The sequence below is a fragment of the Callithrix jacchus genome, chromosome 9 (assembly GCF_049354715.1).
Source record: "Callithrix jacchus isolate 240 chromosome 9, calJac240_pri, whole genome shotgun sequence".
NCBI classification, from domain to species: Eukaryota; Metazoa; Chordata; class Mammalia; order Primates; family Cebidae; genus Callithrix; species Callithrix jacchus.
In genome coordinates, this window is record NC_133510.1 from 72,810,471 (window position 1) to 72,825,059 (window position 14,589).

Genomic DNA, 14,589 nt, shown 5'->3' on the forward strand with positions numbered 1-14,589 from the left:
TATTAACTTGAGATTGTAGTCCACACAGGTAATGTGAATTCATGCTTGTTTGTGGCTATAAATTTTAAGAGCATTCCTTCACCATTTTTTGCTTACCATAAATACTGAGAACAGTAAGATTTTTTGCTGTCTTCTTTACAAAGCAGTTATTACAATTATGGTGTAGCCTTTTAAGGTACAATTTATGAAAAGATTTTTTAAATGGCTTCTCATTTGGAGATATAGGCTTGTGGCTTCTCTGGAATTCTAGCTTTTACTCTTGTTTAAGGGTTCTGAATTTCCCTTTCTCCCTTCCAGGTTCAGCTGTACACTTAAAAATGTAACCTCTGTTAGTGTTTACTTTGTTCATTGCTATATCCTCACCTGAGAATAATGTCTGGCATGTAGTAAGTATTGTTGATTGGTTAAGTTAGTATTTTATGGAGTAATTTTAGTTGTTATTGAGTGGAGCATTTTAACTTCTTTGTAGTCTGTTGTACTACCAAATAACATCTATTTTAATTCTTTAGATCTCAGCTCGAAATCTTACTTCCTAAGGGAAACATTTTCTGCTTAGACTTCTGTTATATTTTCTCATTGTTCATGGGAATTTTAGGGGTGGTGGTAATGTTATTTTTGCCTTTTATGCATAATTGAATAGATTTGTTGGTTCTTTACTTCCCATCTTTTCCTTTCTATTTGTTACCCTTTCTTCTCTCCTTTTCCTTTTTTTATTCCCTGCCTTGCCCTGCTTTCTGTATTTTCTTGCTCACTTCCCTTCCTTTTTTCTTCCTTCCCTTCTTTTTTCATATTATTTTTCTTCTACCTGAAGGATTAATTTTTTTTTTCTGGTAATGTTGAATTCTTTTAGGTTTGTTTGAAAAGTCTTTATTTCACCTTTATTTTCAAATAAATTTTCACTGAGTATGAATTTCAAAGTTGACAGGTTTTTTTGCTTTTAGAATTGTTTAAATGGTGCTTCACTATCTTCTTCTAAAAAAGTCTACTGTCATTCTTACCTTTAGTCTTTTGTATATAATGTGCCTTTTTCTCTCTGGCTAATACTAAGATTTTTAGATTTGTTACTTATTTTACGCAGCTGGATTATGGTCTGTGTTGGTTTAATTTTTTTCATGTCTTATGCTTGGAATTTGTTGAGCTTCTTGAATTTGTATGTTTATACAAATTTAGGAATTTTTTTCATCCATTATTTATTTAAATTTATTTTCTATCTTCACTGTCCTTTGGGGACTCCAATTACACGTATATTGCATTGCCTGGAGTTGTCCCACAGCTTACTGATGCTTTGTTCATTTTTTTTTTCTTTTTTTTCCTTGCCATGTTTTAGTTAGGATCATTTTTATTTCTGTGTTTTTAAGTTTACTAATCTTTTCTTCAGCATACCAATTACTCTGCCTTCTTTTACCTATAAAATATAACTCTTTGAGTATCATTGTCTACTAATTCTAATACTCATTTTTATTAATAGAAACTTTCTGTTCAGTGTTTGTTTTTTTTCTCCCCATTATCTGTTCTCTTTTACTGCTTCTTTGCGTGGCTAGTGATTTTTGCTTGGATGCCAATCTTTGGAAACTTTATATTGTTGAGTGCTATGTAATATTTTTATTTCTGTTAATATTCTTTTGATTTCTCATGGTTGCAGTTAAGTTACTTATAATAGAAGCCATTTGATCCTTTTGAGATGTCTCTTTTTTTTTTAAGGTCTTGTTTAACAGAACCAGAGTAGTCTTTAGTTTAGGGTTAATTTTCCTCCAACTTAAGCAGTTCTTTTTTGAATTATGTGAATTATGTTTTTCTACTCTGGATAGTAAGAACATAAATGTTACCCAGCCCTGTCTGAGCCCTGGGGATTGTTTTCTCTTTTTATTGCAGGTGGCTTTTATTTTCTCTTTTTTTCTTTTAAGCTTCCGGTAGTTTTCTTACATACATGTGATAGTCAGTACTTAGCCGAAGACTCAGAGGGACCCTCTGCACATCTCCAGAGCTCTTTTTCTGTGCCGCTCTCTCTCGTCTAGTACCCTAGCCTATTCATTCCGGCTGCCTTTAATTACCCAGACTCTCTCCTCTACTTCCTCAATTCACAAAGATTGCTGAGCTCCACCAACCTGGAATCCCTCTCCCTTACTGCAGATTGAAAAGTTTTTCAGTCCTATAAGCAAGGGTAGTTGTTGTGTCCTCATTAATTGTTTCTCTTGTCTCAAGGATTATTGTCCTGCACGGCTTGATATCCTCTATCTAAAATTCGTTGTTTAATATATTCTGTCCATTTTTAAGTTGTTTTAGGTGGGTTACTGCCACAACTAATACTACCACTACTCTATCTTGGTTGGAAGTGAAAGTCTTAAGATTTCATTTTTTAAAAAGTTTTTCATATTAAAAAATTTTTAGACAAGGTCTCACTATGTTGCCCAGGCTTGTCTTAAATTCCTGGTCTCAAATGATCCTCCCTCCTCAGCCTCTTACGATGCTGGGAATATAGGTATTGGAGCCACTGCAGCCATATTTCATTTTTAAAAATTGTATTTTGGTTGAGAAGATGAATGAAAACCATTCCTGATAAAGAGACGAAGCTTTTATGTCAGTATTCAGACAACATTTGAATGCTGTCTTTCTGCTGTTTAAAATACTAAATGATGTGCAATATAAATGAATCTCAGACCTTTTCTCAGCACTTAAGTTCATTTAGAAAGAAATGTAATGCAGTACAGGTCAGTAAATGGATTCCAGTTTTTATGTAGAATTGTCATAGCACTGATTCAGTTTAACTTAAAGCAAAAATTGAACTGTTTCCCTCGGAGTTCCTGATGCCCTTAAGATTTTCTAGAATCCAGTAGGCCCATAGATACAGTGGTCATTCATTTTCTCAGCTGTGAAGTAAAAATTTTACTAATTGGCATTTTTCACTCTAAAAAATCTGTCTTGTAAAGCATAAAATAGTATTTTATCTCTGTGTTGTTTCATCTGGATCTGTAAATTAAAGAACATCATAAATGTGCTAATGAAAATAGAAGATGTTCTCACGGAAATAGAAAAGACCCTTATTAGGGCCAGAAATGCTAAGGACACAAATTTTACACCTATTCTTTTCTACTAAGGCACTTAAAGAGACTGTGATAAAGCTAAAACAAACGTCTTTGGCAGAGTGAAGAGCTTTTAGTTTGAGCCATAGTCTTCACCTTCTACCTGAATCCCTTGGGTTGATTTATGTAAAGTCTTTGACCCTGTGTTGGTAGTTAAGTGTGAAATCTTTAAAAGATGATTGGTTTGCTTTGTTAAAGGGTTTCCATTAAATAGAGAAGGAAAATAGAAAATTGCTATTAAAACACCACAGTAATAGGTACTGCAAGCATTATTCATAGGTGAATGCTACAATGTGTGGACAAATATAAAGACAGAGAGGTATTTGCATGTTCTCACAGTACTTCTCCAAAAATTTCTTATTTAAGAAGAGAAAACTAGTAGTTTACAGTAGAGAAAACTTGGAGATGTACCACGTTAACCATGATCAAGGTTAACTTCACCTGTAGTAAGACATTAACATCGTATGTACTCATACATTGGAATATATGTGTCATATATGAGGCACTTGAGAAGACTACATTAACTCTGGTGATGTGGCTTTTAGAATGCATAACTTCAATCTAATTATGAGGAAACATCTCACAAACCCAAATTGTGGGACATTCTGCAGTGTATATGACATAACATCAATATTGTGAAAGATGAGGAAAGACTGGGATAACTCTCGGATCGGAGAAGACTAAGGAAATGTAAAATTACATGTAAGGGGTTGGAGGACAAAGTATTATAATTTTAAATAGACAAGGAATTCCTTACTGAGATGACTCCATACCTGAAGTAGGTGAAGTAGGAAGCCATCTGGATGTCTAGAGGAAGAGCATTCCTGAAGGATAAGAAATACAAGGGCCTGGAGACAGGAGTATGTCCTACGTGTTTGAGGAACAGCAAGGAGGCCAGTATGGCAGGAGCACATGAAGTGAGTGGAGAATGATAACAGAGGAGATGAGAGAGAACAAAGAGTTACGGTCATGAAGGCCTTGGTAATGGTGCAGAGTCCATTGTGAATGTGTTTCACCTCTATTCCCTTTGATTTCTGATGTTTTTTTATTCTGAACATCAAGAGGATAAAGTATATAACTGTAAACTGTAATATTTAACATCATAGCACTGTGTGCAGTAGATGCTCACTTACTGATTATTGAATTAGTGTACATGGTGAGATGTTTAGAAGCATTTTAAAGATATCTTCCTTTGCTAAAGGAATACTTTTCATTTTTAATTAGTTTCTCTAACATAAAGTAGGATTCTGATACCTCTTTATATTTTTAAATGTGAAGGTTTTAAAATAATTTGTCACCTTCAATCATAATCTATTTATGCTGTTGAATAGATGAATGTCTTAAATAAGCTTCTGTATTTTTTATTTTAGTATTTATAAGAGTCCATTTTTTCTCTGAATAATAACTCATTTTTTATATTTTCAAGTAAGGAGTCACATTTTTGTAAAAGTAAATAGATTTCATATCTTATTTAAATCCTTTATTCAGATTGTTTTGTTTTAAAATCTTAAAATTTTTCTCTTTATCATCTCATTTGATTGAAATCTCAGGTTTTTCTAACGGAGGGGTCCTTATTTGTTTTTATCAGCCTGGAACAGTTAAGAAATTCACTTTTCCCAAGGAATGAACTTATATCAGTTATGTTTAGTTTTTAAAGGTTCATTGGTCCACCTTTAGGAATTTGAAGTACATCCATATAGTAGAACTTTAATTCTGCTTGTCGATGGTTAATGTGTATGAGAGCCTTAGATTTAATGTTGAGTACTCAAGAGAGCAAGAGAGTGGACAAGAAGTGGATAGGCACAAATTATTTGAACATGCTGTCTTACATGTTTTCATGATGGCTGGGTAAGCTCTGTCTTTGCATTTTCTGGGAAAGTGTGCAAGTTTATACTGAGCACTGCTTTTTTTTTTAAGTTAGTACTTTGAATTAGTCTGAAAGATAATTCTGGGTTTGGGGAATAATGAAGAGGTAGACAGGGAGTCATAATGTTGAAACTGGACATTCAGATCTTTATAGCATGATTTCCTTATTTTTCAAAGAGCAGAAGAATCCCATCGTTTCTCATGTTCTGGTTGGACTCCTTTCTTATTGTTTGCTGGAGTTTGAACTTCAGAGCTGTGGTGTCAACCCTGCTGTAATATCTCAGGGAAGTGCCTAGTGTGGGGCTGATGCCATGGTTCACCCTCCAACCTTTCCTTCTTCACTTCAGCCTCCAGCTCTGAGCTTTCCAATCCCCAGAGTAGCAAATGTTGCAAGAAGTTGCACAGGTAAGTATGTGGTGGGGAAAGCTGGGGGAACAATAGTACTGTCATCAGTATTTTGAGGGTGGATATTGGGCCATTTTATCAATGAGTCATTTTGTTAGTTTAGAAATATGTTTGTTATAAATTATTTTTCTCATAAAACTCATTATTAAATAAAAATATAGTGTTGAAGAAATAATTTTAATTCTTATTAGATGTGAAATAGGAAAAAACCTTAAACTCAATAAACTATTAATATTATAATGCAAAGGAAGTTTCTTAAATTTTTTAAAACTTTATGTTCTTCACAGTGTATGTAGTAGGTCCAGAAAACCCATGTTCAAAAAAGAAGCTAAAAATAAAGTTGGGGAAGGCATAAGTCCATAGACTATAATTTTGCCATATGTAACTTGGTCTAAGAAGGAGGCAAGTTTTAGTTTTCTTCCACTAGCTTTAGATGTGCTGTTTTTTTCCTGAGGTATTAGGCAGGTAGCTATGTTTTAATTTTACAGGAATAGAAACTTTAAACATCTTTTTCTTTGAAGTCTTCATAGGAGGACTGGAACATTTCTGCCAATGTCTAGGTTTGATAGTAACAAAAATGAGTATAGAAGCAGTGAAGGTATGGTATCTGGTATATAATTCAGCAAGTATTTGTTGAACAAATGAATTAATTGATCAGATCCTATGTCCTGTGTGCATGTTCATGCGTGTGTGAGAGAGAGAGGAGAGAGAGATGCCAACACTCCTGGCATGTTCTCCTTGTCTGCCTTGCACATAAAATCATGACCTAAATATTAAAGATTTAATTTTGTAGTGATGTAGCTCTGGGTCTTCACTACCTGACTTCCTTTTGAGCCTCTTCTCAGAAAGCCTCCAAAACTTGTATTTTTAGTTCTCCTATATCTATCCCATATAATTTATATTCATCTGATTAATAGATTTTTGCACATACAAGACATTCACATTAAACCGCAAAAAAGCAGACTCTTAAGATGGCCCACGATTGCTAAATTTCTTCAGAGAAAGTATTTGAGGCTTAAAAAGAGATTGGGCACTAGTGTATTTGGCATTTCTTCTTTTTTCTTGTGTGTGTGTGTGTGTGTGTGTGTGTGTGTGTGTGTGTGTGTGTGTATTTGGCATTTCAGTTCTCAAAACAGGTCTTCAAAATACAGACTTCCCAGCAATTTATCTCTCCTTTTTTCATGAGTTTTTTTAGATTACTGGGAGCTCTATACAAACACATCTCCCTCAGCAAAGTGGATTCCATTTTTTTCAATATATCTTTATATTCCCTTCCTACTTCTCTCTTTATTAGACCCATCTTTGCCCACCCTCTTTTAAGGATTTGTTTAAAATATTCTCATTAAAATATTTTATTTCTTTATGCAAGAGAGTTTGTTTTATATTCTAAATGTGGAGATTTTCTACTGTTAATGTGTCCTTCCATTTCTGTTTTATAGTTTTACATCCTAATATTTAAGGATAAAGTGCTACTTTAATTTTAGGCTCCATTGTGTGAGTTCTCGACTCTAACTTCTTACCGAAGAGGTACTGATTATATTTAGTTCTTTACTTTGGTTTATGTGTACTTTTTTCCTGTGGATTAGCACTTTTCAAATAATTAGAATTTTAGTTTTAGGATGATGAACTTACCTTTTAAAGCTTATTCATTGATAATTCAAATGTGAATCTATCTAAAGCATATTGGTGCAGCACATTTTAAGATTCTAAAAAACCACAAAATCTGTTTGTTCATGTTGAAGTATGGAGAACATATTCTCCCTTGATCAGAGTCAAACTTGTGGAGGCATTTGTTGCATTTTGATAACACCCTCTAGAGAATTTGTAGACTTTGGGGGTGCATATTAAGGGATAACATACATGGCTTTTGGGAATATTATCTGAATACAGCAGCTTCAGACACCAGATTTTGGTTTTTGGATTAGGAAAGAGTGATGTGTTTTTCATTCTCCCTTCCCCCCAACACACACACACACCCTCCCTCCCTCCCTCCCTCCCTCCCTCCCCATCTTTCTCTTAGATACAGGCCATCTTGTTTTATTGGATGACCCCCCCACCACCACCAAATACACATAAATTTGCTAAATATTTCTGTAAACCTTAGAAAGGACTCTGTTAGGATATTTATCTACTCTCCAAAATAATGTTTGTGGAAATGTTTGTATAGGTCCCTAGTTTTCTACTAAAGCCTGTTCCAATCAGTCATAGATTTGTGTGTGTGTGTTTCTACATGTTAACTATCTTTGGTATTCATTAAGGCTTTTATTTATTATTTATGGGTATTCTGCATTGGCTAAAGCTATGAAATAAGTTGCTTTTATTTATTTCCATGCTATTGATTTGATTATTTTTAATTCTAAACTTTAAAATTTATCTAAATATTCATTTTTCTTAGCTCTATCCTAAGCAGATTCATGAACTTTTCATTATACATATGAAACCATAATATTCTAGAACTAGGAAGACTTGAATTTGTTTCTGACATGAAGAGAGAGTTAGTGCTTGTTGTAAAGAGTTTCAGGTATTAATATCTTTGTTCTTTGAGAAGCTAGAATTTTTTTGTGCAGCATAGATGCCTTTTAATTAAGCTCCCTCCCCACCCCTTTTTTTTTTTTACTGTTATTCAATAATTAAATAAAATTAGAATTATAATAGTTGTGAAGCAGGATAAGCAGTTTAAAATCCTATCACAAAAAATAATACTAAAAAAATAATCTTTGTTAACAAATATTTCCAGGTTGTAACAATATAATATTTGATATACAAATATTCTGCTTCCATAGAATTTGGGCAGTCTTTGAGATTTTTAGCTATCATATTTTCCCTCTAAAGGGCAATTATAAAAACACTAGATTATCTTCAGGTATTAGGACTCCTCATCATTGGTTTCAGATATAGATTGGCTAACCTTGATTAATGGCAGATAAGTGTTAATGCCATTGGGTGTGGTTTTTATTGTTTCTGCCTATTTTATAGACAAGAACTTGTGCATATTTGTAGATTAAGTGTTTGTTGACACTGAATGTGGAATTGGGAGAAAAGTTAAGAATTCAAATTCTAAATTACTCAAATCTCCAATAGGAAAACAGTGTCTGAGAAGGAAACACTATTTCCCCCTTCTCAGGTACTGTATAACTTACGGTTAGCAGTTTTCATCTTGTATAATGCAAGCTGAGTACAAACTCTTGTAGCCTGGAGTGAAAATTTGGTACTCAATGTGAAGCAGTGAATGAGACAATGATTTTATCCTGTGACACCTGTATCAACATGCTAGCAGTAAAACTCCTCCCCACATTAGAGAATCTACAATAAAAAGTTGCTACTAGGGATTGGTTTTTAACACAAGTTCTATGTGTGTTCTACATATGTAGTGCTATAATGTCTACATTAGAACCAACTGTTAAAATGAAATTAAGAGTTTAGTTATAATTATCCTAATTCCTTGAAGGGTAAAATTGTGTTCACTATACTTAAGTACCTAAAAATGTTAGTACTTTGGGAACATGGAAACCAAAGTACTAACTTAGTACTTCGTAAAAAAAAAAAAAAAAAAACCCATGGGAACTTGGATTTTTTTTTTTTTTTTTTTTTTTTTTTTTTTTGAGACATCTTCACTCCAGCCTGTGCAACAGGCTGGAGTGAAGTGGCATGATCTTGGCTCACTGCAACCTCTGCCTCTCAGGTTCAAGCAATTCTGCTGTCTCACCCTCCAAGAAGGTGAGACTACAGGTGTGCACCACCACACTCAGCTAATTTTTGTATTTAGTAGATGTGAGGTTTCTAAATTTGTGATTTAGTAGAGATGGGGTTTCACCATGTTGGCCAGGCTGATCTCAAATTCCTGTCCTCAAGTGATCCACTCACCTTAGCCTCCCAAAGTGCTGGGATTACAGGCACGAGCTGCTGGCAGATAATAATTTTTAGTTGGTATAATAGTATTTATTTTAAGCATAACTTCATTCTCAATGCAACTTTCTGTAAAATACATGTGATTAGGCATACAGAGACTGGCTTTTATTTCACAAGTCTATAGTCAGTCCATTCTTGTTCTTGTGCTAAAGTGATCTTTTTGACGCACATAAATATTCAAATTGTGGTATACCCTACTTACCATTGTTCACAACATAAGGACCTTCCTCCTCCAGCTGGCTTTTTATTTGCCCCTTACTGCTTTTCCCTTTACAAGTTCAAGAATAAAACACACATTATTAGTTGTATGTTTGAGAGTCAATGTATTATCATGATTAAAAGGGGGAACTCTAGCAAATTGGGTTCAAAACCCATCTCTGCATTTATCAGTTACATAACCTTGGGCACGTTAACCTAACTTCTCTGGTCTTTATCTGCAAAATAGGGATAGTTAATTGTTCTTACTTTATAGCATGATCTTGATAATTATTTTAAAGCATTTAGAATATTGCCTGGCACATAGTAAGTGGCCAGTAATAACAGTTTGTTATTTTATAGTTGTAGTTATCATAAAGTGTTTTCAGTGACTGTATAAACAAGAGTCCTAACTTAGTGTGAAAGTTTCAAAGAATGGGAGAAAGGGCATTTTAAGTAGCGTATCAGCATATGCAACAGCCCCGACTTGGAAAGCAACTTGTGTTCTGAGTAACTGAAGGTGTGGCAAGAGTTTGGTGGTGTCAGGGGACTTACGGAGAGAAGTCAGAGGTTACAAAAGGTCTTATAAGCCTTATTGATTTTGGAGTGCTGTTGAGGAATTTTTATCAGCAAGTCCATGAAGATAAGAAATTTTTGCTTTAAAAAATAACTTTGGCCGGGGCGCGGTGGCTCAAGCCTGTAATCCCAGCACTTTGGAAGGCCGAGGCGGGTGGATCACGAGGTCGGCAGATCGAGACCATCCTGGTCAACATGGTGAAACCCCGTCTCTACTAAAAATTACAAAAAAGTAGCTGGGCATGGTGGCGTGTGCCTGTAATCCCAGCTACTCAGGGGGCTGAGGCAGGAGAATTGCCTGAACCCAGGGGGCGGAGGTTGCGGTGAGCCGAGATAGCGCCATTGCACTCCAGCCTGGGTAAACAAGAGCTAAACTCCGTCTCAAAAAAAAAAAATAACTTTGACGTGGGAGAGTAGAATCGAGGGGAAGAATAGATTAATAAAGACCTGTTTGGAGGTTATTGGAGTGGCTTGTTGTAGTGTATTAGTCTGTTCTCATGCTGCTAATAAAGACATACCCAAGATTGGGTAATTTATAAAGGAAAGAGGTTTAGTTGACTCAGAGTTCCACATGGCTAGGGAGGGCTCACAATCATGGCAGAAGGCGAATGAGGAGCAAATTCACATCTTATTTATTTATTTATTTTATTTGCATTTTAGGTTTGAGGGTACATGTGAAGAACATGCAAGATTGTTACATAGGTACATACATGACAATGTGATTTGCTGCCTTCCTCCCCATCACCTATATCTGACATTTCTCCCCATGTTATCCTTCCCCAACAGACCCCAGTGTGTGTTGCTCCCCTCCCTGTGTCCATGCATTCTTATTTTCAACACCTGCCTAATAGTGAGAACATGCTGTGTTTGATTTTCTGTTCTTGTGTCAGTTTGCTGAGAATGATGGTTTCCAGGTTCATCCATGTCCCTACAAAGGACATGAACTTACCGTTTTTTCTGGCTGTGTAGTATTCCATGGTGTATATGTGCCACATTTTCCCTGTCCAGTCTATCATCGATGGGCATTTGGATTGGTTCCAAGTCTTTGCTATTGTAAACAGTCCTGCAGTGAACATTCATGTGCATATGTCCTTATAAAAGAATGATTTATAATCCTTTGGCTATATATCCAGTAATGGGATTGCTGGGTCAAATGGAATTTCTATTTCTAGGTCCTTGAGGAATCGCTATACCGTCTTCCATAATGGTTGAACTAATTTACACTCCCAACAACTTTGTAAAAGTGTTCCTGTTTCTCCACATCCTCTCCAGCATCTGTTGTCTCCAGATTTTTTAATGATTGCCATTCTAACTGGCATTGAGATGGTATCTCAGTGTAGTTTTGATTTGCATTTCTCTAATGACCAGTGATGATGAACATTTTTTCATATGTTTGTTGGTCTCATAAATGTCTTCTTTTGAAAAGTGTCTGTTCTGTCCTTTGCCCACTTTTGAATGGGCTTGTTTGTTTTTTTCTTGTAAATCTGTTTTAGTTCTTTGTAGATTCTGGATATAAGCCCTTTGTCAGATGGGTAGATTGCAAAAAATTTTTCCCATTCTATTGGTTGCCAGTTCACTCTAATAATTGTTTCTTTTGCTCTACAGAAGCTCTGGAGTTTAATTAGATCCCATTTGTATATTTTGGCTTTTGTTGTCAATGTTGTTGGCATTTTAGTCATGAAGTCCTTGCCTATGCCTGTGTCCTGGATGGTTTTGCGGAGGTTTTCTTCAAGGGTTTTTATGGTGTTAGGTCTTATGTTTAAGTCTTTAATCCATCTGGAGTTAATTTTAATGTAAGGTGTCAGGAAGAGGTCTAGTTTCTGCTTTCTGCACATGGCTAGCCAGTTTTCCCAACAACATTTATTAAACAGACAACCTTTCCCCATTACTTGTTTTTGTGAGTTTTGTCAAAGATCAGATGGTTGTAGATGTGTGGTGTGGCCTCCAAGGTCTCTATTCCGTTACATTGGTCTATATCTCTGTTTTGGTACCAGTACCATGCTGTTTTGATTACTGTAGCCTTGTAGTATAGTCACATCTTATGTGGCAGCAGGCAAGAGTGAACATGTGCAGGGCAACTCCTCTGTATAAAACCATCAGATCTTGTGAGACTTATTCGCTATCATGAGAATAGCACAGGAAAAACCTGCTCCCATGATTCAGTTACCTCCCCCCAGGTTCCCCGCATGACACATGGTGATTATTTCAATTCGAGTTGTGATTTGTGTGCATACACAGAGCCAAACCGTAATAGGAAATGACAGTAGAGATGAAAAGATATTAATGATGTACATAATTTTAATAAATATATAGGGTTGGTTTGATCAGCTTAAATTTTAATTGTTGAAGATCACAAAGGTTACAGACAACATTTTTCAGAGTTAAAGTGACATTTCCAGAGATTACCATGAACAGTAACAACTATGAATAGCCAAAATTAAGCAGGAACATAAGAATTATGTTGGGTTCTAAGATAATTAGTGCTGCAAAGTCATGTTGAGGTGATTATCTCAGGGATCTTGAGCTGTATCTCTATGTAACTCCAGGCTTTGTCTCTTATTTCGTCGGTTCCCTAATTGCCATTCATCTTGCCTGAGTCAGGGACCACTTTACCTGTCTTCTCTGAAGTTACTGGTTAGATTATCTGAAGTTTGAGGGTTTTTTTGTAAATTTCTGTGATTATTCTCATTTACTACATTTGGCTTTGAAATAATGTCTTTAAATGTTGAGAATGTCATTCCTTAGGAATTCATAAAGACAAAATCTCAGTGTTGGCCAGCATAGAGTGCAGTCTCAGGATGATCTTGGCTCACTGCAACCTCTGCCTCCTTGGTTTCAAGCAATTCTCCCACCTCAGCCTCCTAAGTAGCTGGGATTATAGGTGCACACCACAATGCTTGGCTAATTTTTTTTTTTTTTTTTTTAATTTTTAGTAGAGATAGGGTTTCACCATGTTGGCCAGGCTAGTCTTGAACTCCTGACCTCAAGTGATCCGCCTGCCTCAGCTGCCCAAAGTACTGGGATTATAGGTGTGAGCCACCATGCCTGACTTCTGTGTACTTTTTAGAATATGCTGCTTAGTTCTTAAGAAATCAAAGGAAAAATTAAATGTCTTGATTAGTTTTAGGTCTGTGTTCAAAAAATGTTTAAGAAGCATTGCTTTTGCTACATACACATATTCTTTCATGGTAAAATTTCAATTTGTGCTGCTTGTTCTTACAAAGCCTGATGTGAAAGTCAAGCAAAAAGGCGGTCCCTTAACAAAGTAGATACAAGCCCTTGACTTGTTTGCTTAAATAAACCTGACAAATTGTACACACCAAAGGTTCTAATGCCATATTTCTAATGTAAAATGAAGTCTGATTCAATTTTAAACTGTAGCCATATGTCACTTAAAAATGGGAGTACATTCTGTGAAATGCATCAGGCAGTTTTGTTTTATGAACCACACAGACCTTACTTAGACAAACCTGGATGATATAGCCTCTTGCTCCTAGGCAGCAAACCTGTACAGCATATTACTATAGGAATTCTATAGGCAGTTGTAACACATTGGAGTTTGTGTATCTAAACATACCTAAACACAGAAAGGGTACAGTAAAAATAACATATAAAACACTTTTTTAAAAAAGCTTACACCTATATAGGGCATTTAGCGTAAGTGGCGCTTACGGAACTGGAAGTTGTTCTGGGTAATTCAGTGAGTAAGTGGTATGTGAATGTGAAGTCTTAGGACATTACAGTATACTACTGTGGTCATCGGAAGCACTATACACTTAGGCTACACTAAATTTATTTTAAAATATTCATTCTGGAATAATAAATCTTAGCTTACTGTAACATTTTTACTTTATAACACTTTTAATTTTATGAAAGCTTTTGGACTCAACATTTGACTTAAACATGTACAGCTGTACAAAGTATTTTCTTCCTTTATATTCATACTCAGCTTTTTTGTTTGAAATTTTTTTTTTTTTTTTACTTTTTAAATGTTTTTGTTTTGTTAAAAACTAAGATACACATTCATATATTTGCTTAGGTCTATCAAGACATCACTAGGCAATAGGAATTTTTCAGCTTGTTTATAATCTTATGGGACCACAGTTGTATATATGGTCCATCATTGACTGAAATGTCATTATGCAGCACATGACTGTCGTTTTAAAAAATCTTTAACAGATTGACTTTTTAGCATATGTTATAACTAGTAATTTAAATGTAATATTGACATATTCTCTTTGAAATTTATAGAAATTGATTTTTATATACCCTAATTTCTCTTCCAGGAGAAAGATGTATACAGTTTAACCCTTTCATGTCATCCATCCGTCTATCCATTCATACTAGTTCTTCCTCAGAGTATATCTTTTATCCAACTAATTCTTACCACCTGACTATTAGGCCATCATTATCTATCCCTGGCCTTCTAATGCATTTTTCTGCTTCCATTTTATACCCTCTTTAGCCCATTCCTCATGGAGTAGGTAGGACTTTTTTTTTTAATATGCCAAATTAAGTTACTCTTAAGCTTCCCCTAAATCCTCTCTCGATTTCCCAT

General features: G+C 35.2%; 1 protein-coding gene across 18 annotated transcripts in view; it reads left to right on the forward strand.

The window, feature by feature from the left end:
• CNOT2 (CCR4-NOT transcription complex subunit 2) overlaps positions 1-14,589 on the forward strand; it is a 105,601-nt gene that overhangs the window by 42,903 nt on the left and 48,109 nt on the right. For 4 of the 18 annotated variants that reach the window (XM_078336867.1, XM_035257007.3, XM_078336862.1 and 1 more), the window contains one exon: positions 5,294-5,351. The exons of 8 other annotated variants lie outside the window; for them this stretch is intronic. In XM_078336867.1, coding sequence (XP_078192993.1) covers positions 5,331-5,351 — 21 coding nt within the window. In that variant the 5' untranslated portion in view covers positions 5,294-5,330. Of the gene's footprint in view, positions 1-5,123; positions 5,352-14,589 lie in introns of all 18 variants that reach the window. 6 more of the 18 variants (XM_078336866.1, XM_078336871.1, XM_078336868.1 and 3 more) reach the window with 2 other exon arrangements.